Source organism: Taudactylus pleione, unplaced genomic scaffold (genome assembly GCF_031769625.1).
Source record: "Taudactylus pleione unplaced genomic scaffold, aTauple2 ptg000520l, whole genome shotgun sequence".
Taxonomy (NCBI): Eukaryota; Metazoa; Chordata; class Amphibia; order Anura; family Myobatrachidae; genus Taudactylus; species Taudactylus pleione.
The window spans coordinates 1,197,838-1,222,782 of record NW_028284922.1 but is presented as its reverse complement, the minus strand read 5'-3'; the positions used below and the strand labels follow the sequence as shown (position 1 = coordinate 1,222,782).

General features: G+C 47.7%; 1 protein-coding gene across 2 annotated transcripts in view; it reads right to left on the bottom strand.

The window, feature by feature from the left end:
* LGI2 (leucine rich repeat LGI family member 2) overlaps positions 1 to 24,945 on the bottom strand; it is a 121,376-nt gene that overhangs the window by 73,645 nt on the left and 22,786 nt on the right. For both annotated transcript variants that reach the window (XM_088450593.1, XM_088450594.1), the window contains exon 2: positions 22,203 to 22,274. In XM_088450593.1, coding sequence (XP_088306719.1) covers positions 22,203 to 22,274 — 72 coding nt within the window. The remainder of the gene's footprint in view (positions 1 to 22,202; positions 22,275 to 24,945) is intronic.

The window sequence follows — 24,945 nt, the reverse complement described above, 5'->3', positions numbered from 1 at the left end:
CAGACAGAGAGTGAGAGACAGCCTCCAACGAACCCATGAAGATGCCCTTTTGAAGACACAGTAGCCAGGAAGGAGCCAAGGGAGGTATAGCTATCAGGATTTTTTTTTAAAACCATTGGAACACCATCAAATGATTTCCATTCAATGGTGGCAAACATTGGACTGCCGCCATCAAATGGTAAAAACACTACTATCGGAACAAAAACATTGATGGTTAGAAACCATCAGATTCTGATGTCCATCCTTACGCTGAACCTGCAGGTGGACTCCAGCCACCACTCCTCCACTGTGCAGTGCTCCCTCCCCAAGCGTGATGTTCCCGCTCAGCCACACGCCATCGGTGAACAGGAGGCACCTCCCATGGAAGTCAGTGCTGTTCTTGGACAGAGGCACATGGTGAGGAAGCTCAATAGGAAGCCCAGGAAATACAGGGTACATTGTGCAAAGAGGACATTGCTCATCGCCATGTTTGGCAGCTGGGAAGGGGTGCATATGGAGGCTGCAGAAATATGCACAGGTGCCGCAGCCCCGGGGACATGCTGCTGATAATGCTTACGATAGCTGCAATAGAAATCTCTCATCCATGATCCTCCTGCCCTTCCCAGCACATCCCAGTGGCCAGACCCCAGCCAGCTGCAGGGCAGCAGCAATGAGGGTTGTGGTGCAACTGGTGAGATGCAGGGGGCTGGAGTGAGAAGCAGGGAGTTGTGGTGAGATGCAGGGGACTGTGGAGACATGACGTAAGTTGCTATGAGATGCAGGGGGCTTTGGCAAGATGAAATTGCTCCAGTGCGAAGCCGGGGCGGGTCGCTAGTTTATATATATGAAATAAATGAACAAAAGTGGGCTAAAACCACTCAGTAGACTTAGTCTAGGCAGAGCTGGATTACCTACAAAGCAGTAAGGGCTCGCACCTGCCCCCGACATAATGGTTAATGCCAGGGCTGGCTCGAGGCACATTCGACCAGTGCGGTCAAACAGGGGATCCACCCCATAGAGGGCGCACCCCTCCCAACCACCCCGAGCCTGACATTAAATGGGAGGCGTGCCATACGGGCACGCCCCCAATTATCGGCATTTTGGTGGTGCGGTCTATGGTAATTAGGTCACAGCCCCTTTTCAGATGCACGGGGTTAAGGGGTGTAAGAGTCCCTGTCTGCACAGGGCGCAGCTACTCATGGAAATGGCCCTGGTTAATGCAATAAATGACTAGTAGCCCACCCCCTGCCAGTAGGGTGGAGGAGAATTGTTTGCAGAAACCTAAATTTTGTCGCCGGGCTGGCAGCTGCCGGGTTGATGGCAGTACCAGTGGCTATACTTGCAGAGTAGTTGCCGGATACCATAGAGGAGGGGCCCTCTCCAACCAATCCTGAGTGCACAGGAGAAACCAACTAGAGCACTAGAGAGGGGGAGAAAGAGGTTCCTGAACCTGTGTTATCCTAGTCTGAAACCTCTTTTGCCATTTTAGTCTGAACCTCTTTCTCAGGGCTGTAACCAGGGGTGTGCAAAAGGTGCTGTCGCACAGGGGTCAGGGCCCTGGGGTCTGCACCGTTGCTGCTCCATGACATCTGCATGTGGTTTGCAGGGTACCTGGAATGGCACCCTGTAGCCAGTAGTGCTGCTGCAGAGCTGCATGGAACATTCAAGGGATTCTCCGGACAGGCACTTGCAAACTGTGGAGCTCCGAGCACTGCTTTACTTGGAGCCAACGGCCCAGCTCCCTAGGCATGACATCAGGGGTTTAGGTGGCAGGGCTGTCACCAATCACTGGTGTGTGGATGATTTCAATCCCTATCTACCTCATCACATGAGCCTGAGCTCTAGGAGAGCGTATGCTGAGACCTGATTGAGGAGACCAATGCATGCTCTTCTAATCCTGTTGCAAAGCCTGACATGATTGATATATTGATTGAGGTTGAGAGCAGGAGCAAGCAGACAGGACTTGGAGCCATTTTTGAGGACTGGAATGAGGATCAGAAAAATTGTAGAGCGACCACCATACAAACGCCAAAGGAATTATGTAAGCAGATTTTAAATTTTTTTTATATGTTTGTGATTGTATTCACTTATATTTCAAACATTATTATTACATTGAAATAATATATATATATATATATATATATATTTATTTATATATCTCATAGTGTTAAGTACAAGTAGTAAAATAAAAATAAATATTTAGGAGGCACATAAATGGTAAGTAATTGTAATCTGTCAAGATAACGGTCAGGGGGGCCCCAGACCGGTATATTTCCTAGGACCCCATAAGGTCTTAATCCGGCTTTGACTGTAGGTAGGTAATGATACAAATGCATTTTGTTTGCAAAGACAGAACATTCCCTAATGGCTTTTCCTACCAGACAGCATCTGCACAGCACACCTGCCTCCATGGTAATTAACTGCTAGCTCATACACTGCACTGATAGGAAAGCCACACCACAAGCAGTATTACTCTGTACTGACACAGATACACAAACCACACACTGGGGTCTATTCATCATCCCTTCATTCCTACAAAAGTAAGTGAAAATTAACAGTTTCACCTACTTTTGTAGAAAGGGCCATTCATCAACTGTGTAACGTAGGAGATATCACTGATATCTCCTGGTTACAAGTCTGCCCCGACAGTTTCCACAGTCCCCATACTTTAGGTTGGGGACATAGAATTTATGTAATTCATCAAGTTCCGAAAAAGCATTTTTTCGGAACTTGGCGGTCATCTTACTGTACGACACCCTGAAATGGCGTATAGCACCCGAATGTGTTCACATGCTGCCGTTTACGCGGCAGCTTGTGCAGCAGAGGGATCTATTCTTACTTTCCTGTGACCAAGGGGAGTGGGGGACGATTTTTAACTGTTCGTATTGGGAACAAAATTGCCTAGAAACGTTTATTTTATCATAATGCCATCAGGGGAGGGGCGCCAGAAACTTATTTGGGTTAGATTAGGGTTAGGCTGCAACTAGATTCAGGCTGCGATTTTGAGTTAGATTATGGTTAGGGTTAGGCTGTGACTAGGATTACACTGGAATTAGGGAAAGAGTTAGGCTGAGGTTAGGGTTAGGCTGCGACTAGGGTTAGGCTGCGATTTTGGTTAGATTATGGTTAGGGTTAGGCTGCGACTAGGGTAAGGCTGCGATTTTGGTTAGATTATGGTTAGTGTTAGGCTGTGACTAGGATTACACTGGAATTAGGGAAAGGGTAAGGCTGACGTTAGGGTTAGGCTGCGACTAGGGTTAGGCTGCGATTTTGGTTAGATTAATGTTAGGGTTAGGCTGTGACTATGGTTAGACTGCGATTAGGGAAAGGGTAAGGCTGAGGTTAGAGTTAAGCTGCGACTAGGGTTAGGCTGCGATTTGGGTTAGATTATGGTTAGGATTATATATATATACAGTATATTAACTGATAGATATGCCAGCCTTTAAATAAAGTAAAATACACTATGACTTACCACACTGTCCCTCTGTCACTGATGATGCAGGCTGTAGTTCTTGTCTTCCGTCTCTTGCAAGGTCTTCTTGATGACAGTGCTGTGGATGCCTCAGAGGTAGGAGGGATGGTGTCTGCAGCCAGCCATCCTCAGTCCTCAGCCCCTCATCACCTTCCTCAAATTCAGCCTCTCATCACCATCCTCAGCCCAGAAGCCCAATGTAACCTTTCACCATCCCCATCCTCAGTCCCAAGCCCCTATCACCTTCTGTCCCCAGGCCCCCTTCACCTTCCTCCATCCCCAGGTACCATCACCTTCCTCTGCGTCCAGCCCCTGTCACCTTCTGCCCCAACCCCCTTCATTTTCCTCTGCCCCCTTCACCTTCCTCCGTCCCCAGGCACCATCACCTTCCTCTGTTTCCAGCCCGTCACCTTCTGCCCCATCACCTTCCTCTCCCCCAGTCTCTTTCATCTTCTTCTGCCCCCTTCACCTTCCTCTGCATCCAGCCCCTGTCACCTTCTGCCCCAGCCTCATCACCTTCCTCTGCCCCCAACCTCCTTCACCTTCCTCTGTCACCAGGCACCATCACCTTCCTCTTCTTCCAGCCCCTGTCACCTTCTGCCCCCATCACCTTCCTCTGCCTCCAGCCTCCCTCATCTTCCTCTGCCCCCAGCCTTCTTCACCTTCCTCTGTCACCAGGCACCATCACCTTCCTCTGTCACCAGACACCATTACCTTCCTCTGCTTCCAGCCCCTGTCACCTTCTACCCCAGTCCCCATCACCTTCCTCTAGCCCAGCCTCCCTCATCTTCCACTGCCCCTTTCCCCTTCCTCTGCTTCCAGCCTCTGTCACCTTCTGCCCCAGTCCCAATCACTTTCCTGTGGCTCAGCCTTCTCCTTCATCTTCTTCTGCCCCTTCACCTATCTCTATGTCCAGCCCCTGTCACCTTCTGCCACAGTCCCCATAACCTTCCTGTGGCTCAGCCTTCTCCTTCATCTTCTTCTGCCCCCTTCACCTTCCTCTATGTCCAGCCCCTGTCACCACTTCACACTGTCGGGGCCCGCCCGCTCCTACCGCCACTCCCTCCAGCTGCACGGCATGACATCATGACGTCACGCGCGTCATGTCCAAAACAAACTTTATTGACCATAGGGCCAGCCCCTATGGTCAATAAAGTTTGTTTTGGACACGGCACGCATCGCCGCGCTGCTGAAGGGAGTGGCGGTAGGAGTGGACAGCTTTGATAAATCTCCCCCTGAACCTCATTGCAAGATATTTACATGTAACTACCATAATACAACGACACAGATCACTAATTCACATACTGTACAATTTTCTAACACATAATGATACACTATCAGAAACAAATGAACCTCTCAAGGGCTAGATTAAGGTAAATGAGGGTTAGGGTTTGTTTCCAATCACTACAGACACAAAGTTGTTGAATGTGACATGACAAATTTATACTGGAGTGAACACATTATTAGATTCCTGTGGAGTCTCACAGAAGAACGCTTTAAAATAGTGAAAATGAACAATATCTGCCATCAGCAAACACTAATTGAGATATACTAACACATAATAGGTCCTAACTGTACATGCAGTAGTGATGGAAATCAAAAGTCAATGTTTAGCAACCATCGATGTTTCCGATTCTATGAAAGTACTTTTTCCATTGAATACAGGGAATTCGATGGTTGCCAGCCATCGGATGCAACTATCCGATGCCCATCCGATGGCTGGCTGTGGGGGGGAACACACACCACTGCTCTGCATAGCAGAGCAGCGGATGAGCAGTAGGAGAACAGATGCCTTATGTATGCGCACAGCATCTATTCATAGTGTAGAGGGAGCCTGGGGGCAGCCCAGCACCTCAGAGAGTTCAGGTCGCACCAATATATATGCATGATATATTGGAATCGGTTGTGCTGCAGGGCCAACCTGATATGTCTGTGAACGACGTTGTTCACAGGCATATTGGGTGTGCTCACCCGCCAATGCCTATTTGCACTATGGTGTGAAATATTCCTTGTTCTAAATGTGTTATACAGTCTCCTCCCATCTTCATCTAAAACTACCCGCCAATGCCAGTCTGTTATGCCATTGGCAACTACATGGTCACTTTTTCTACAACAGACTAAAGCAAAGCCATACACAACATCCATTTAATTTAAGTATGTATTTTATATGCAATAGCTGAGAATACAAAAAATGCAAGCTTTATAATGACCTGCTATCTATGCACCTTGCATGATGAATGCATTTAGTACACACATATATTTTCCAAATGCTAAATTATTTTTCTTTGATTAATGAGGTCCAGTCTAGATAAAATACAGCGGTTTATTATTATTCTGGAATGCGGTATATTAAATGTTAACTGCTGATTTCTGCAAATGTCACCTCTGGAAAACATTCTAATGTGTATCAACACTGTCAGCAATGCCATTAGGAACGTGGTATTGAGGATATAAAGGTTCTAAGGGTACAATTAGAGCAAATGTGTTACTCTTGACAGTCAGGATGTATAATTCATAATTACCATTTACTATTAATAATACATAAGATTATGATGTATTGTTAGGATTCAGGAATTGGCTGAACAAGCTCTTTATAAATTAAATACATTATTCGAGATGTAGCGCAAATGTGACATTGATGTTGCCCCTTATATGGTCTAATTTGTAATACCAAAATGGTACCATCGCTACACAAACAGTGATCGCTGGGAGTCATAACTGGAAGGGAGGGGGGTTGCAATATGTACTGATATTTCACAGCAGTGGTGTAAGTTCATCCCAGAAGCCCGGAGGCAAGTTATCATTTGGTGACCCCCTCCCCCTCGAATATGTGACATTGGCTGCTGACAGGGAGGAGTGGGATGGTGAGTTGTGGGTGAGGGGGGGCACCAGACGTGTCTCACTGGCATAAGCAGCTGCTGAGGAGCAGTGACACCGATGAGCAGGGACCGGCTATAGATAGATGGAGGCGGCAGCTGATTGTCTGACACAGAGCCCTCCACTAGTATATGGGTATGGGGGCTTTTCAGGTGCCGGCAAGAGGTACCATGTATTGAGCCGCCGTGACGGTACACTCCGGGTACATATTTACAGCCCAAAGTGGGGTGAATATATTGTGGGAGATGGAGGAGGTGCCCCTTCAGTGCTGGCACCCTAGCGGCAGGCGCCTCCATTGTCTCCCATAGTTCTGCCTCTGTTTCACAGCAATGTTCAGCTGCACGCATTGCTAGAGTATGGTTGCTTTGTGGGATGCAGGGGAAAATTGGCAATATTGATGTCTGTGATGTGCCAGCATTCCGACTATTCTGGTGGCACTTTGCGGCCATTGCAGGGAATTGAATTTGACCCAAAGCGAGTCAGTTATAAAGTAATATTCACATGCACTTGCACAACTCTTCTTGTTTTCCTTCATTATTTAATATTGGTAATATTTTCCAAAGTCTGGGAAATTCAGTCAGTTAATGGGCACACGATGGCATTGCAACTCCCACCGCAGCCCTTCATTCCACATGTTCAAACAAGGGCTACATCTGGAGTTATAGTGAGAGTGGCATTATAAGATTCCTGCTCCCAACTCTCCCAATTTCATCATGACGTTTCCAATATGAGGGTACTCTCCAGCTGTCCTGCGTGTCCTGCCGCTTGTAGTGACATATGGGAAGTATCTTGACACTCACAATAGTCTCTTTGCTCTCCATGGCGAGGGCAGCAATTTGAAGATGTTTTCATCGGAGCAGAGTTGGGATCGGCCTGGCACTTCATGAACACTAGACATGCCCCAGAGATATGGTCATGCCCATTCTGACTTGGACATGCCCCCAGCATGCACAGTCACACCACCTCTGAGATTAGTGGCCTATCGCAGTAGCACTGATTTATTTTTTTTTTCTCGGATAACCCTATTTGGAAAATTCAATCAGCCACGGAAGTCGGGCCGGCAGTACCTTTACACATTACATCTCAGAAGGTGGATTCTGTGTACAGTCTATGGAGATGCGAGCAGAGTCAGCCTACCATTACTGAACGGAAAAACCTGTGCAGATAGGTGCTTAAGGTGGCGACACACCAGGGCGACATACCCGCTGACCAAGGGATCTGCAGACTACTTGGAGGATGATTGGTAAATCAATACTCAATTTGCCCCTCGATGTATCTGCGGCTGCGCTGACATCACATCTGGGCAGGCATTTCAATTTGCCCGTCCAATTGAGATGTCAGTCACAGGCGGTCTCTGCAGCAAGTGTACGGGCGGGCGGTGAATCGCCGATACACACAGCCAGATGTGCCGATATATCTGCAAAATATATCGGCATCAGCTGTGCTGCAGAGCAGATGCGATAAGTCTGTGAATGATGTCGTTCACAGACATATCCTCTGTCACACTCGCCGATGCACTACTGATATATTGCCTGTTCAATGGAACGGGCAATATATCTGTCAGTGTGTACCCAGCATTAGTCAAATGTGTCCTGATTTTTAATTTTTTTTTTATAACAAAATCTTGGGAGGTATGTTATAAAAGGGCTGCAATATTAAAAAGAGTTGATAGACTTGAATGTACTTTTGTAAAAGAATAGACCTGGAGGTAGGTAAATTAGAGATTCATACGTGTTAACCAGAAAAGCACGGATAGGAAAAAAAATAATTATTGTTGATTCTTTGTGATTTTATCATGCAGAAATGATGAGAAAATGTTTCTTCCTACAGTTACTATGAGGAGCACTGCTAAACATTTAGGTTCTGATTCTGAGATGGGAACATAGCAAAAAAAATTACTGTGCACCTGAACAAACCATGTTGCAATACAAGGGGTGCAAATAAGTTTATTATTTATATGCAGGGTTACTACTGACTGTTTTTGCATGTAGCCCAGAAATGCCGGACAGCTTTACTCCTATGCTGGGTACACACTTAACAATGTGTACCCATCCGATGTGTCGTGCGGCGGGTGTGCCGGCATCGGCAAGTGCGTACACACTTGCTGATGCCGGTTGCGACAATGCGACAGCAGGAGCCATGCTGCATTCAGCAGCATGGCCCCCACTGACAATATCAGCCGTCAGTGACATTGCGGGTACACACTCCCCAATGACTAGTGTGTACCCGGCTTTAAACTGCAGTTTAGATTTGAGTTTGGACCATACTTACCAACTCTCCCGGAAGTTGCGGGAGGCTCCCGGATTTCCGGGGAGCCCCCCAAAACCCCGGAAGAGTATCTGGATCTCCCGCATCCCTAGTGAAGTGGGCAGGATGGGGAGATAATTGGCAGGAATCGAGGGAACGCATCAAGGGGGTTGGGCTAAATGATGCAAAAATGCATAATTTAGCCCTGCCCCCTTAACGCCCTCCTGCGATTTGCGGCAGTTTGCCATGATGGGGATGGGACCTAATGATATTGGAACCCAGCCCTGCCTCCCAAAGTGTCCTGCTGTGTCTGCTCTCCGGGCCAGTCGGTAAGTATGGTTTGAACTTTGATCACGTCCTTCTCACATCTAAATCTCTGCACATCCCACAGCTGCCATTACTCGCTCTTTTTTATTTGCTTGCAACTCAGTATCAAACCCTTATTAAGGAAGAGGATTTGTAGTCAGTGTAAAAAGACAGTGATCATTTTTTAATCAGTTTTACTATATGTTAGATAGGTAGGGGCAGAGCGCATGCACATTATGGAAGAGGTGACCTGACATATGCCGAGTTACCGTTAATAGCAGCAGGGAATGAATTGGGTATGGGGGACATGGGGGCAGCGGGCAGTCCTGATAGAGATGGTCAATTTACTTAAAGCCAGCGGCAGGGAAGGAATGGGGCTTGAGGGCAGTGGGCAGTCCGTATGGAGGTGACCCAGCATATGCATATGCCGGGTCACCTTACAATTGCGGCGGCAGGGGTAGGAATGGGGGAGGGCACTGGATCAATTATCAGCGGGGGCAGCAGCAGTCAGCCGGAGGTGACCTGGCATATGCATATTAGGGGTGTGCACCGGCCACTTTTCGTATTTTGTGTTTTGGTTTTGGATCTGGATCTTTCTTCGTGTTTTGGATCTGGATTGGTTTTGCCAAAACCACCCTTCCGTGTTTTGGGTTCTGGGTTTTGTGTTTTGGATCTGTATTTTTTTGAAAAAAGCATAAAAACAGCTAAAATCACAGAATTTGTAGGTTTTTCTGCTCCTATGCTATTATTAACCTCAATAACCTTAATTTCCACTCATTTCCAGTCTATTCTGAACACCTCACACCTCACAATAGTGTTTTTACGTCCAAAAGGTTGCACCGAGGTAGCTGGATGACTATGCTAAGCGACACGAGTAGGCGGCACAAACAAGTGACCCATCTAGGCGTGATACTGCAGTGGCAGACAGGATGGCAGTTTGAAAAACTAGGCCCCAAACTGTACATAATGCAAAGAAAAAAAAGAGGTGCAAGATGGAATTGTCCTTGGGCCCTCCCACCCACCCTTATGTTGTATAAACAGGACATGCACACTTTAACAAACCAATCATTTCAGCGCAAGGATCTGCCACACAACTGTGGCTGAAATGATTGGTTCGTTTGGGCCCCCACAAAACAAGCTGGCAATTAATGTGTCCCTGCACAAACTGGCTCTACGGAGGCAAGATGTCGTCCTCATCCTCCTCATCCACCGATTCCTCACCCTCTTCAGTGTGTACATCCTCATCCTCACAAAGTATTAACTCGTCCCCACTTGAATCCACCACCACAGGTCCCTCTGTACGTTCTGGAGGCTGGTCTCCCTGGAAGAGCTGTTAATTCATTTTGATGAACATCATCTTCTCCACATTCTGTGGAAGCAACCTCCTATGCCTTTCTATGACAAGGTTCCCGGCTGCACTAAACACTCTTTCGGAGTACACACTATAGGGGGGGCAACTCAGGTAAAATAGAGCCAGTTTGTACAGGGGCCACCAAATTGCCTCTTTTTCCTGCCAGTACAGGTATGGACTGTCTGACATGCCTACTTGGATGCTGTCACCGATGTAATCCTCCACCATTCTGTCAATGGTGACAGTATCATATGCAGTGACAGTAGACATGTCAGAAATTGTTGCCAGGTCCTTCAGTCCGGACCAGATGTCCAAACTTGGTCCTGCCTGCCCTGCATCACCGCCAGCGGATTGCTTAGGATACCTAAGTTTTTTCCTGGCAGCCCCAGTTGCGGGAGAAAATGAAGAAGGAGCTGTTGACGTGTCACGTTCCGCTTCAGCTGACAGTGTGTTCACCAGCAGGTCTTTGCACCTCTGCAGGCTTGTGTCGGCCGGAAAGAGAGACACCACATAGGCTTTAAACCTAGGATCGAGCACGGTGGCCAAAATGCAGTGGTCTGATTTCAACAGATTGACCACCCTGGAATCCTGACAAAGCAAATGAAGGGCTTCATCCACAAGTCCCACATGCCAAGCGGAATCGCTCTGTCTTAGCTCCTCCTTCACTTTCTCCAGCTGCTTCTGCAAAAGCCTGATGAGGGGAATGACCTGACTCAAGCTGGCAGTGTCTGAACTGACTTCACGTGTGGCAAGTTCGAAGGGCTGGAGAACCTTGCACAACACGGAAATCATTCTCCACTGCGCTTGAGTCAGGTGCATACCCCCTCCTTTGCCTATGTCATAGGTGGATGTATAGGCTTGAATGGCCTTTTGCTGCTCCTCCATCCTCTGAAGCATATAGAGGGTTGAGTTCCACCGCGTCACAACCTCTTGCTTCAGGTGATGGCGGGGCAGGTTCAAGAGTGTTTGCTGGCGCTCCAGTCTTCGGCACGCAGTCGCTGAAAGGCGAAAGTGGCCTGAAATTTTTCGGGCCACCCAAAGCGTCTCCTGCACGCCCCTGTCGCTTTTCAGAAAATTCTGCACCACCAAGTTTATTGTGTGAGCAAAACATGGGACGTGCTGGAATTTTCCCAGATGTAATGCCCGCACAATATTGGTGGCGTTGTCAGATATCACAAATCCCCAGGAGAGTCTAAGTGGGGTAAGCCACTGGGCGATGATTTCCCTGTTTCTCTAAGAGGTTGTCGGCGGTGTGCCTCTTACTGAAACCGGTGATGCACAGCGTAGCCTGCCTTGGAACGAGCTGGCGTTTCTGAGATGCTGCGACTGGTGACGCTGCTGCTGTTGCTGCGTAAGGTGATACATCTACCCAGTGGGCTGTCACAGTCATATAGTCCTTAGTCTGCCCTGTTCCACTTGTCCACATGTCCGTGGTTAAGTGGACATTGGGTACAACGGCATTTTTCAGGACACTGAGGACACTTTTTCTGACGTTTCTGTACAGTCTCGGTATCGCCTGCCTAGTGAAGTGGAATCTAGATGGGATTTGGAACCGGGGACACACTACCTCCAGCAATTGTCTAAATCCCACTGCACTAATGGCGGATACCGGACGCACGTCTAACACCAACATAGCAGTCAAGGCCTCAGTTATACGTTTTGCTTCAGGATGACTGCTGTCGTACTTCATCCTCCTCGCTAAGGACTGTTGGAGGGTCAATTGTTTAGTAAAAGTAGTGGTGTTCCTACTTCCTCTCTGGGATGATGAATGACTCCCAGCAGCAGCAACAGCAGCAGCGGCAGCAGGAGGCGTAGCAATGCAAGATCCTCCGGAGGAATCCCGGATAGGAGAGTCAGTCATGCCAGTGACATGGCCTGCAGGACTACTTCCGATCCTGACTAAGGAGGAAATTGACGAGGAGGGAGTTGACGGTGTGGTTTGCAGGCGCTTGGATACAACAGGACAACGGGATTTAGGTGTCCCTGGACTGCTTATGGTCTTAGCCAAAGTTTCTGAACTTGACAGTAACTTATTATGAACGTGCTGCAGGTGCCATATAAGGGAGGATGTTCCTAGGTGGTTAACGTCCCTACCCCTACTTATTCCACCTTTACATAAGGTACATATGGCAAGACAGATGTTGTCCAGATTTGGATAGAAATATTGCCAGACCAAAGAGGTGGAATGTTTGGTCTTCTGCCCAGGCATGACCGTGATGGTCTTTTTCATCCCACGGACAACAACTGTCTTCCTCGGAGCCTGATTTAAACAAACCACATCACCATCAGAATCCTCCTCGCCAACTTCCTCCTCAGCGCCAGCTACACCAGTATCCTCATCCTGTTGTACTTCAACAGTGACATCTTCAATTTGCATATCAGCAAGTGGACTGTGGGTGCTTCTTTCAGCACTTGCAGGGGGCGTGCAAATGGTGGAAAGAGCCACCTCTTCCCGTCCAGTGCTGGGAAGGTCAGGCATCGCAACCACCACCACACTTGGACTCTCCTTGGGGATTTGTGATATCTTCTTAGAAAGCACAGTTCTTCGCTGTGCTTTTGCCAGCTTAACTCTTTTGATTTTTTTAGTGGGAGGAGGGCTTTTATCGTCATGTGAAGCTGAACCACTAGTCATGAACATACTAGGGATCGACCTTAGCCGTTCCTTGCCACTCCGTGTCGTAAATGGCATATTGGCAAGTTTATGTTTCTCTTCAGCTGATTTAAATGTTTTTTTCAAGGTCATTTTCCTGAACTTTGTCATTTGGGATTGTATGTGCCCTCTATTATGACATTGGGCATCGGCCTTGGCAGACGACGTTGATGGCATGTTATCGTCTATGTCATGACTAGTGGCAGCAGCTTCAGCACTAGGAGGAAGTGGTCTTGATCTTTCTCTATTTTATTTTTATCGGAGAAAGTTTGGTCCTCCATTTATGTTATATCGATTTGATATATACGTGCGGCTAAACACAGAAAATATTTTTTTATTTTTGCTGGAGAGTAGTGCACTTTGTGGGTTACACCAGCCTTTAAGAAATGAGCAAGCCCGCTCTTTACTTATGGGACACAGGCGCACGCTTGGCGCTGCTCCTTTGTTGATGCACGTGCGGCTACTGCGCACACAATTCACAAACACAGAAAATATATATTTTTTTGGTTTGGACTGGAGTGTACTTTGGGGGTTACAGCACCCTTTAACGGTCAAGCCAGCCGGCCCTTTACTTATGACACAGGCGCACGCTTGGCACTACTTTGTTGATGCACGTGCGGCTACTGCGCACACAATTCACAAACACAGAAAATATATATTTTTTTGGTTTGGACTGGAGTGTACTTTGGGGGTTACAGCACCCTTTAACGGTCAAGCCAGCCGGCCCTTTACTTATGACACAGGCGCACGCTTGGCACTACTTTGTTGATGCACGTGCGGCTACTGCGCACACAATTCACAAACACAGAAAATATATATTTTTTTGGTTTGGACTGGAGTGTACTTTGGGGGTTACAGCACCCTTTAATGGTCAAGCCAGCCGGCCCTTTACTTATGACACAGGCGCACGCTTGGCACTACTTTGTTGATGCACGTGCGGCTACTGCGCACACAATTCACAAACACAGAAAATAATTATTTTTTTGGTTTGGACTGGAGTGTACTTTGGGGGTTACAGCACCCTTTAACGGTCAAGCCAGCCGGCCCTTTACTTATGACACAGGCGCACGCTTGGCACTACTTTGTTGATGCACGTGCGGCTACTGCGCACACAATTCACAAACACAGAAAATAAATTTTTTTTTGGTTTGGACTGGAGTGTACTTTGGGGGTTACAGCACCCTTTAACGGTCAAGCCAGCCGGCCCTTTACTTATGACACAGGCGCACGCTTGGCACTACTTTGTTGATGCACGTGCGGCTACTGCGCACACAATTCACAAACACAGAAAATAAAAATTTTTTTGGTTTGGACTGGAGTGTACTTTGGGGGTTACAGCACCCTTTAACGGTCAAGCCAGCCGGCCCTTTACTTATGACACAGGCGCACGCTTGGCACTACTTTGTTGATGCACGTGCGGCTACTGCGCACACAATTCACAAACACAGAAAATAATTATTTTTTTGGTTTGGACTGGAGTGTACTTTGGAGGTTACAGCACCCTTTAACGGTCAAGCCAGCCGGCCCTTTACTTATGACACAGGCGCACGCTTGGCACTACTTTGTTGATGCACGTGCGGCTACTGCGCACACAATTCACAAACACAGAAAATAAAAATTTTTTTGGTTTGGACTGGAGTGTACTTTGGGGGTTACAGCACCCTTTAACGGTCAAGCCAGCCGGCCCTTTACTTATGACACAGGCGCACGCTTGGCACTACTTTGTTGATGCACGTGCAGCTACTGCGCACACAATTCACAAACACAGAAAATAAAAAAATTTTTGGTTTGGACTGGAGTGTACTTTGGGGGTTACAGCACCCTTTAACGGTCAAGCCAGCCGGCCCTTTACTTATGACACAGGCGCACGCTTGGCACTACTTTGTTGATGCACGTGCGGCTACTGCGCACACAATTCACAAACACAGAAAATAATTTTTTTTTTGGTTTGGACTGGAGTGTACTTTGGGGGTTACAGCACCCTTTAACGGTCAAGCCAGCCGGCCCTTTACTTATGACACAGGCGCACGCTTGGCACTACTTTGTTGATGCACGTGCGGCTACTGCGCACACAATTCACAAACACAGAAAATAATTTTTTTTTTGGTTTGGACTGGAGTGTACTTTGGGGGTTACAGCACCCTTTAACGGTCAAGCCAGCCGGCCCTTTACTTATGACACAGGCGCACGCTTGGCACTACTTTGTTGATGCACGTGCGGCTACTGCGCACACAATTCACAAACACAGAAAATAATTTTTTTTTTGGTTTGGACTGGAGTGTACTTTGGGGGTTACAGCACCCTTTAACGGTCAAGCCAGCCGGCCCTTTACTTATGACACAGGCGCACGCTTGGCACTACTTTGTTGATGCACGTGCGGCTACTGTGCACACAATTCACAAACACAGAAAATATATTATTTTTTTAGCACTTGGGGGGAGCACCCCTGATGGACAGAGCACCCCCTGGACAACACTACAGCACCCCTTTAGGACTGGGACACTGCACAGGACTTTGGAGTGGACACAGCCCCTATGGAGAACTGACTGCACAACACAGTCCAGCCAGCCCCTATGGACTTTGAAGTAGTGGACACAGCCCCTATTAACAACAGCAGCACAGCACAACACAGCCAGCCCCTATGGACTTTGAAGTAGTGGACCACAGCAGCACTACACTACACTACACTACACAGCCCAGCCAGCCCTAACTCCCACCCTCCCTCTTCACTGTCCACAGCCGAGTGAGAAAATGGTGCCGACGCGGGTACCTTATATAGGTTCCAAAACCCGCGAGACTCGGAAAGGCGGGATGATGACGTTTTGCCTCGATTTCAGATCCGAGTCAGGCGGGAAAAGTCGAGCCTGACTCGGATCGGACACGGATCGGGGGGCTCGGGGGGGTTCGGATTTCAGAAATCCGAACCCGCTCACCCCTAATGCATATGATTGGTTGCTGGCTAATAAGGGGCGGAGACAACTGGGAGAAGGCAGGAAGACAGATGTCTTTGCTGTTCTTCTCCCCTAACAGCACCAGTGGCATAAGTTCATCCCAGATGCCTGGAGGCAAGTTATAATTTGGTGTCCCCCCTGGCACAGCCACTGACACTGTAATATAGCAATTCGCATGTAGACAGGCTATAGATAGATAAAGGCAGCAGTTGATGGTCTAACATAGAGCTCTCCACTAGTGTATGGTGGCTTCTCAGGTGCCGTGTATTGGGTGGCCGTGACCAGGGCCGGTTCTCCCATTACTCATGGTACGCAGCTGAGTGGGGCGCCACATAGCGGAGGGTGCTTCATCTGCATACCATGTGGGCCGCGGGCAGACTGTGTCTCTGTGACACAGCTGCACCGCGTGTGTAGCGCTGACCGGACAGAGTTCGGTCAGCACTACGCAGCACAAACACCCGCCGCCGGCAGCTGTGTGTTAGCTTTAGCAGCTGATGAGAGTCAGACAGACTAGATCGGCTGCTGCTCCCACTGCCGGAGCCGGGCAGCTTCAGGCTCCCGCAGTGGGTAATGGGAGAGACATCATGAAGTCTCTCCCATAATGCAAAGCGGCCTGGGAGGAGGGATGGAGGAGCTGATAGCGGCGGCGGGACCAAGACCAGGAGCGGAGTTTTAGGTAAGTGTGTTTTTTAAAATTTTTATTAAGTGTGTCTCTACTGCAGGGGGGGGGGGGGCTACTACTGGGGGCACTACAAGGGGGGGATTACTACTGGGGGCACTACAAGGGGGGGATTACTACTGGGGGCACTACAAAGGGGGACTACTACTGGGGGGGCTACTTCTGGGGGAACTGCATAGGGGGGGAACCTCCACTGGGGGGGACTACTACTAGGGGCACTACAAGGGGGGGACCACTACTGAGGGCACTATATAAAGGGCATTACTGGGGGTACTGCATAGAGGGGGGGAACTACGACTGGGGCCACTGTTTAAAGGGCACTGCATAAAGGGTACCACTATTGGGGGCACTGCATGGGGGGACTGCTACTGGGGGCACCATATAAGGGGCTTACTACTGGGGGCACAAGGGGCACTGCACAGGGGGGGACCCCTACCATGGGCACTGAATAGGGGGGTGCCAAAAAATATACTCGCTTACCAAAAAAATGGGGCTAGGGCTGGCCCTGGCCATGACGATACACTCCGGTTACATAGTTACATCCCTAAGTGGGGTGAATATGTTGTGGACAATGGAGTAGGTGCCCCTTCAGAGCTGGAGCCCGGCGGCAGGCGCCTCCACTGTCTCCCATAGTTCTGCCCCTGAACAGCACTGTTTGCATCATCCTGAGACGGCGAATGCGGTGCTAGCAGAGGAACGGAAACTGAGCTTTCCATTCCTTTATGAAACACACTCACCATATATGTATATTGATGCGATACATACAGGAGCAGGTGCCCCGCTGGAGAAGTAATAAGCTCCAACGGTTCCTTGCTGTATGAATTGCATGAAGCAGGGAAGTGCCCTGTTTTCAGCTAAACAGAACACTTCAGTGCTTCATGAATAGACCATACATGCCTACCCTCCCGGAATTTGCGGGAGGCTCCAGATTTTTCAGGTAACCCCCTGCACCTTCGGAAGGGAAGGCGCTACTCCCGCATTCTGCCCACTTCCTGATTTCCTAGTGAAGTGGGTAGAATGGGGAGAATTTCCGCGGCGATCGCGGGTCCCAGTGTAGGAGGCGGGGCTTAATGAAGCGATTCTTCGTGAATCGCGTCATTTAGCCCCACCGCTATCTACATTTGTGCCAATCAAGCAATTTACAGCGAAGGGGGCATTTAACATGTTGATACCAGAATGTCGACATGCAGTTTTTTGCTTATTTTTTAATGGTTAGGGTAAATATTAGGATTAGAGTTAGGCGAAAATAAAAAAAAATTCAAGATGACGACATTCTGGTGTCGACATGTTAAATTTCGACATTATGAACATGTTAACATTTTAATCATGTCAACCTTTTTGAATGTCAACATATTGGTTGACGACCTAACGTCCATGTCAACATTTTGACTGTTGACATTCTGCTGTCGACTTTTCATACCACACTGGCAAGGGGGAACCCTGGTGAGTTGGAAGGGCATCTTTGTCTGCTTTCATGCACTCATATTGGTTGAAGGGGGAGATGTATCAAACCTCAGAGAGATAGAAGGTGGAGATAGATAAAGTACCATCTAATCAACTTCTGTCATTTTTCAAACACAGCCTGTAATGTGTCAGTTAGGAGCTGAGTGGTTGGTACTTTGGGCCTGATTCAGAGCCGGACGCTATTTGCACTCGCTCGTTCATTAAAAAGGGGTGGCTATTCAAATGAACCGTTCGCACTTTGCGGTCTGTTCACGCCTCTATGTATGAACGAGCGAACAAAACTTTCGGTCGTAATTTTGAAAAAGACGCCCCCTGGCCGCTCGCACCATACGTCATGTCCACTATTTAATAGATTAATCGAGTACATCGAACAGCGTATGAACTGCTCACTATTCTTGTGGTTGGTTTTTCCTACCACAATCTTGCGAGCAGTTCTGACTGTAAATCAACCAAGTGACGTGGTTAATGAAGCTCCTGTATTAATTATGCACACCCATAAAACGCCCGTTTTGACCTTAAGCACGCCTGCGTTCTGATCTCCACTCCCCGTTTTCAAGCACCTTCCCCTGTTACCACCCACATACGCCTCCTCCTGTCACTCAAAATAGCAGGCATTCGCTATTTAGCAAACAAATGATTTTGGGCCGCACTGACTGGTTCGCGCATGCGTATTAAAATCCGTACGCATGCGCAGTTGTGCGAACATCGGTAGGAACGAACGAGCGGCCGCTTACGAGCGGCTCTGAATCAGGCCCTTTATCTCCATCCACTTTATCAATCTCCCCTTTAATACATGCATCCTTCGTGTAGGTCTTGGCCTTGGACACATGGGTGTAAAAAAAATACACGTTGTCAAAGGGCCTTATCCTGAGTCACACGCAGGAGCGAATGCGGCCTCATACTGAGTGCGAATGGATTGCAAATGGAATGCTAGTGTGACTATATGCGCATCCTAATGCATACGCATCACTTTTCCCATACACTAAAGAAGCCGCCATCATTACCAACGGCACTTGCAACCACCCCTAGCTAGGTGCTAGAGACATACCTAAAATAGCGTCCCATTGTCATATGCATGACTCAGAATAGGTAGTAACTATGAATACACACCTACTACCATTTTACAGACGGAGAGACACGTCTGCCGAAGACCAGAGCCGGACCTAGACTTCTTGGCGCCCTGGGCCAGAAATAGCATTGCCCCCGCCTCCTTGCTTTTCAAATAGGGACATAAGACGCATCCCCAACATTTCCACAATTTCTGATGGCAGCCTCATGGGCAGAGAGCTCCATGTATAAGGTGTCTGACTGCCATGTGAGAGGTGATGGGTTTGGGGTTTGAGGGCCTGATTCAGAGCCGGACGCTCTGACAGAGCGCTCGCTCTGAATCAGGGCCGGCCCTCTGGTTTTTTTGACCGGCCCCCTGGCCGCTCGCATAGCTGTGGGTGACCACCCACAACTATAGTGAGCAGCCATGATGATGGTCGCGATGGTCAAGACTATCGCGACCATCGGGCTTGTCATGAGACCCTTGTGGTAGGGTCTCATTGCCGCAAGCCCAAGAGTGGTTTTGGCTCTAACAGAGCCGAAAGCACTCCCACTGACATCACTTGTGATGTCAGTGGGGCCGGCCCCAGACGGTAGGCGTTCCCATGGGAACGCCTCTGTCTGGGAAGCCACGCCCCCGACCCACCCACCAAAGGGGGCGTGCTGTCACTCAACATCAACAGCACGCCCCCTTTGGTACGAGACCCGGAGCAACGGTTTGTTCGTCGCTATCCGGGTCTCGCGTATGCGCACGACGGAGCCGGCTCCGTTGTGCGCATGTGCCCTGGGCCACCATCGACCCGCTTGTGAGTGCATAGCGCTCACGAGCAGGTCTGAATCAGGCCTTGAGTTCCAAGTATGACAGTATTTTGAAGTGTGTGTAAATAAAAGGTGACTGAAGGTGCTTTGGGAGTGGCCAGATGGAGGGGGAGTCAGCCAGGGAGTAGATAGGTGAGGCCAGGAGATACTAGGGATAAAAGAAGAGGTAGCTACAAGTGAGAATGATTATAAACAAAAGTTGACAGGCCCAAACAGCGCCCCCTGCCTTGGGGGTGCCCTGTGCCATGTCACATGTCGCACCACCCTAGTTACGGCCGTGCCTAAGACATATCCCTGAGGTACGCAAGGGTGTGTATGTTCACTAAAGCATATTTAGTGAAAACCCACTAGATATGGCCGCATTTGAACTTATGTGTGACTCAGATCCAAAAAGAGTACAGTCATTTCCATGGTGTCCTTTTAAAATGCTTGTGTGTACAAACCCCACTCTACAGCCCTTGTGTTTAGACATATATTGGCAGACAATTGGCCACACCATCGAACACTGCATCTGCCTTAGGCCTTAGGCAGGTTCAGGATGTCCGAGGGACCATGGCCACCGATGTCAGTGGAACTGCAACTTTTGATGCAGTCGCTGACACCGACACGACTGAGACACGTGCCCTCCTATTACCCACCCCCCTGTTACCACCCAGAGACGCCCATCAAAATTACATGGGTTACCATGCAATTTCAATCTGTGCCTCCCAATGGAAACCATCCCATCTCATCTCAGACACATGCACAGTGGGAGAGCAGCTTTCCATCCATCTCAGAATCACCCCCTAAGTGTCATATGCTATATGCTGGCCATGCTGTGTTTTATTGAGTATTTTGGGTCAGAATTCAGCCAGCTACGTAGGACTTCATGTCAGCCAATGGCTGACATGACTGATGGTCAATGGTTTTGCTATGCATGGCGGAGATCAATAGCAGAAAGCATGGTGATGCTTTTTTTTTCTCCTCCAGCAGTAGCGCTCTGCGTTAATCCCCACCCTGACAGGACCCACATAGCACTACCCCTTCTCTGATTGTTGATTGACAGCACGCCCCCTTTGGTGGGCGTGCCGGGGGCGTGCCTCCCTGACGGGGGCGTTCCCACGGGAACGCCTCCCGTCAGAAGCCGGCCCACTGACATCACTAGTGATGTCAGTGGGAGTGATTTTGGCTCTGATAGAGCCAAAATCACTCCGGAGCTTGCGGTTGAAAACCTCAACCGCAGGCTCCGGCTCGCAAATTCGATGGTCGCGATGGTCTCGACCATCGCGACCATCACAATGCACGCTCGTATAGCCTGTGGGTGGTGACCCACAGCTATACGAGCGTCCAGGAGGACGCTCCATGAAAATGGAGCCCGGCCCTCATTCAGAGCGTGCGCTCTGCTCAGAGCGTACGGCTCTGAATGAGGGCCTATATAAGTACTTATTTAGTATTTTAATATATTATTCACTTGTTATTATTATTATAAATAATAATAAATGTATTTTGTACTAATAAAAAACGCATTTCAGCTGCAAAATATGTAAGATGTGCTATATAATTTGCATACATTTTTTTAAACTTAACTTAGATTTATGTAAATGCAAAAAGTTTCTTGTCAATCATAGAGGCACCCCTGTAGTTCATATAAGTTCAGCACTGCTTCCTCCACTACTGTGTTCAAATCTCCCGCTTGAATGAATGTTGACTTGAGCCAGGCAGCTGGTGATTTGAAAACATCAGTTCGAGTGGAAGAACTGTTGTGGCACTGATAATCTTGAGTAGTGCCCTTATAATTAACAAGTACTTTTCTTTTTTTTTTTATACATTAACAAAAGTACTGTAATCAGTTCTATATTTTAAAAAAATGTTCATACTAAGAATAAAGGATTTTTTTTTAATTCTTAAGTTCTGTTAAATATTTGATGATTTTTGCTACACCAGCAGGGTTTATCATTGGTGGTTACCCTATTAAAATGTATGGCAAAGCAAAAAAATAAGACATTTCACTTGTAAAAATACTATTATGGCATTAAAAGGAAAAATGACACAGTTTAATGAGAAATGTATTTCTGCACTGGTTTAAATACAGTCTTATGTTTTACTAAGGAACTGTAGCTCCACTCTAAAACAGTTCAGAAATAGAAATGTTATATCTTCCTGTGCCAGATGATGGATTATTAAATATAAATAGCAGAACAAAAACACATACTGGTGTTTTACTAACACTACTGTAACTGTTTGTTACAGAACAAGAGAGGAGCTAGCACGCTCTTTGCAACATTATTAGCAGTGATGTGTTCGGAATGGCAATGATGCCCTGTGCTAACATCAATGAAAAGAGCCACAGTCGGTGTTTTGTTATGGAGTGCAGTACTCACAGCAGCTGCAGGGAGGGCAGATGGGAAAACATCCTGTCCTTGATCTCAGAAAATGTCCCATTGACCAGACTCCTACAAGAGCATAAAGAGACAAAAGTCATATAGCAATCAACGGCTGCATGTTACATGACACCTTGGTGTTACTAAACTTATCTGGTATTGAACAGACTCAATATGTATCATTCACAAACATTTTTACTGTGTATTCTTCACTTATAATGTACCATGAAAACACATGTAGCCAAAGAAGAAATACAGGTGCACAACTCCAAATTAACTGATTATATATAAATAAATACATTTTGCAGTAAATACAATAGAGGTATTTGGCATAATCTTGGCCAAGCTTATGGGCCTGCCCACCATATCCGGGTAACCTCTTGTCGGGCAGGTCCCTAACATACTAAGGCTCAAATCCAGAGCGCAGGACATCCCCAAACTAGCCCAGCCAATCCACCCAAAAGCACCGCTCTCATAAGAAAAGTTGGAGTTGTGCACCTGTATTTTTTCTTTGTGTATATATCAATGGTCTCCACAGGTAGCACCTCCAATTATATATATATATATATATATATATATATATATATATATATATGTCCAGAATGTGCAGTCTGAGATCTCTTTTCTTTGTAAACTAATTAGTGCATTGATTTGCACACCTGGGAAGCCTGAGCCACTTCCCACTCAGACTAGCACTTCTACTACATTGGTTACAGCATGCAGTCTGGCAATGTAATATGCACACCAGTCAAAGCACAATATAGGTAAGTCCTGCTAATATTTAGACTGTGTAGTGCAGCTTTGGTTTATTTTTGGGGTGTGGGTCCCCCTAGATTGCTTTGCTGATCTGCTTCAGGGCACCGCAATATAACACATTTTCCTTTAACACATTTTAATACTTCACTGTCTGTTTCCTTTATATATATGTATTTCACTTTTTTATTTTTATGCTTTATATGCGGCCAGTGGCTGCTCTTAACACTTCACTTTTCTTATGAGAGCGGTGCTTTTGGGTGGATTGGCTGGGCTAGTTTGGGGGTGTCCTGTGCTCTGGATTTGATCCTTAGTATGTTAGGGACCTGCCCGACAAGAGGTTACCCGGATATGGTGGGCAGGCCCATAAGCTTGGCCAAGATTATGCCAAATACCTCTATTGTATTTACTGCAAAATGTATTTATTTATATATAATCAGTTAATTTGGAGTTGTGCACCTGTATTTCTTCTTTGTGTATATATCAATGGTCTCCACAGGTAGCACCTACAATTATATATATATGTCCAGAATGTGCAGTCTGAGATCTATTTTCTTTGTAAACACATGTAGCCAACATGGAGATCTCTGCCTGTGGGCCTGATTCAGCAAGGAATGCAGTTGCTAATAACCAAGCAATCGTCTGATTGCTGCGTTCTGCGTACGCATCAAAGTGCACGTGCGCAAACTAGCTATTGCGATCGGGGCTGCGATTGTACAGACTACGCAGACCCATCGCAGAGTGATTGATGGGAAGCAGTGTTTGTGGATGGTGACGGGAGGGGGGAGTGGTCGGGAGTGTGTGATAAGTAAAGTGGGCTTCCTTATTAGGGGTGAGCGGGTTCGGATTTCTGAAATCCGAACCCCCCCGAACCCCCCCGATCCGAGGCCGATCCGAGTCAGGCTCGACTTTTCCCGCCTGACTCGGATCTGAAATCGAGGCAAAACGTCGTCATCCCGCCTTCCGGGTCTCGCGGGTTTTGGATCCTATATAAGGTACCCGCGTCGGCGCCATTTTCTCACTCGGCTGTGGACAGTGAAGAGGGAGGGTGGGAGTTAGGGCTGGCTGGGCTGTGTAGTGTAGTGTAGTGCAGTGTAGTGTTGTGATGTGCTGTGCTGTGCTGTGCTGTGCTGCGCTGTGCATCCGTTGTCCATAGGGGCTGTCCGCTCCTCCAAAGTCCATAGGGGCTGGCTGGACTGTGTTGTGCAGTCAATTGTCCATAGGGGCTGTGTCCTCTCCAAAGTCCTGTGCAGTGTCCCAGTCCTAAAGGGGTGCTGTAGTGTTGTCCAGGGGGTGCTCTGTCCATCAGGGGTGCTCCCCCCAAGTGCAAAAAAAAAATATTTTTTTTCTGTGTTTGTGAATTGTGTAGCCGCACGTGCATAAACAAAGTAGTGCCAAGCGTGCGCCTGTGTCATAAGTAAAGGGCCGTCTGGCTTGACCGTTAAAGGGTGCTGTAACCCCCAAAGTACACTCCAAACAAAATAAAAAAATATTTTCTGTGTTTGTGAATTGTCTGCACTGTGGCTGCACGTGCATCAACAAAAGAGCAGCGCCAAGCGTGCGCCTGTGTCCCATAAGTAAAGGGCCGGCTGGCTTGTCCGTTAATGGGTGCTGTAACCCCCAAAGGGCACTCCAAACAAAATAAAAAAATATTTTCTGTGTTTGTGAATTGTGTGCACTGTGGCTGCACGTGCATCAACAAAGGAGCAGCGCCAAGCGTGCGCCTGTGTCCCATTAGTAAAGGGCCAGCTGGCTTGTCCGTTAACAGGTGCTGTAACCCCCAAAGTACACTCCAAACAAAAAAAATATTTATTTTCTGTGTTTGTGAATTGTGTGCACTGTAGCCGCACATGCATCAACAAAGTAGTGCCAAGCGTGCGCCTGTGTCATAAGTAAGGGGCCGGCTGGCATGTCCGTTAAAGGGTGCTGTAACCCCCAAAAGTACACTCCAAACAAAATAAAAAAATATTTTCTGTGTTTGTAAATTGTG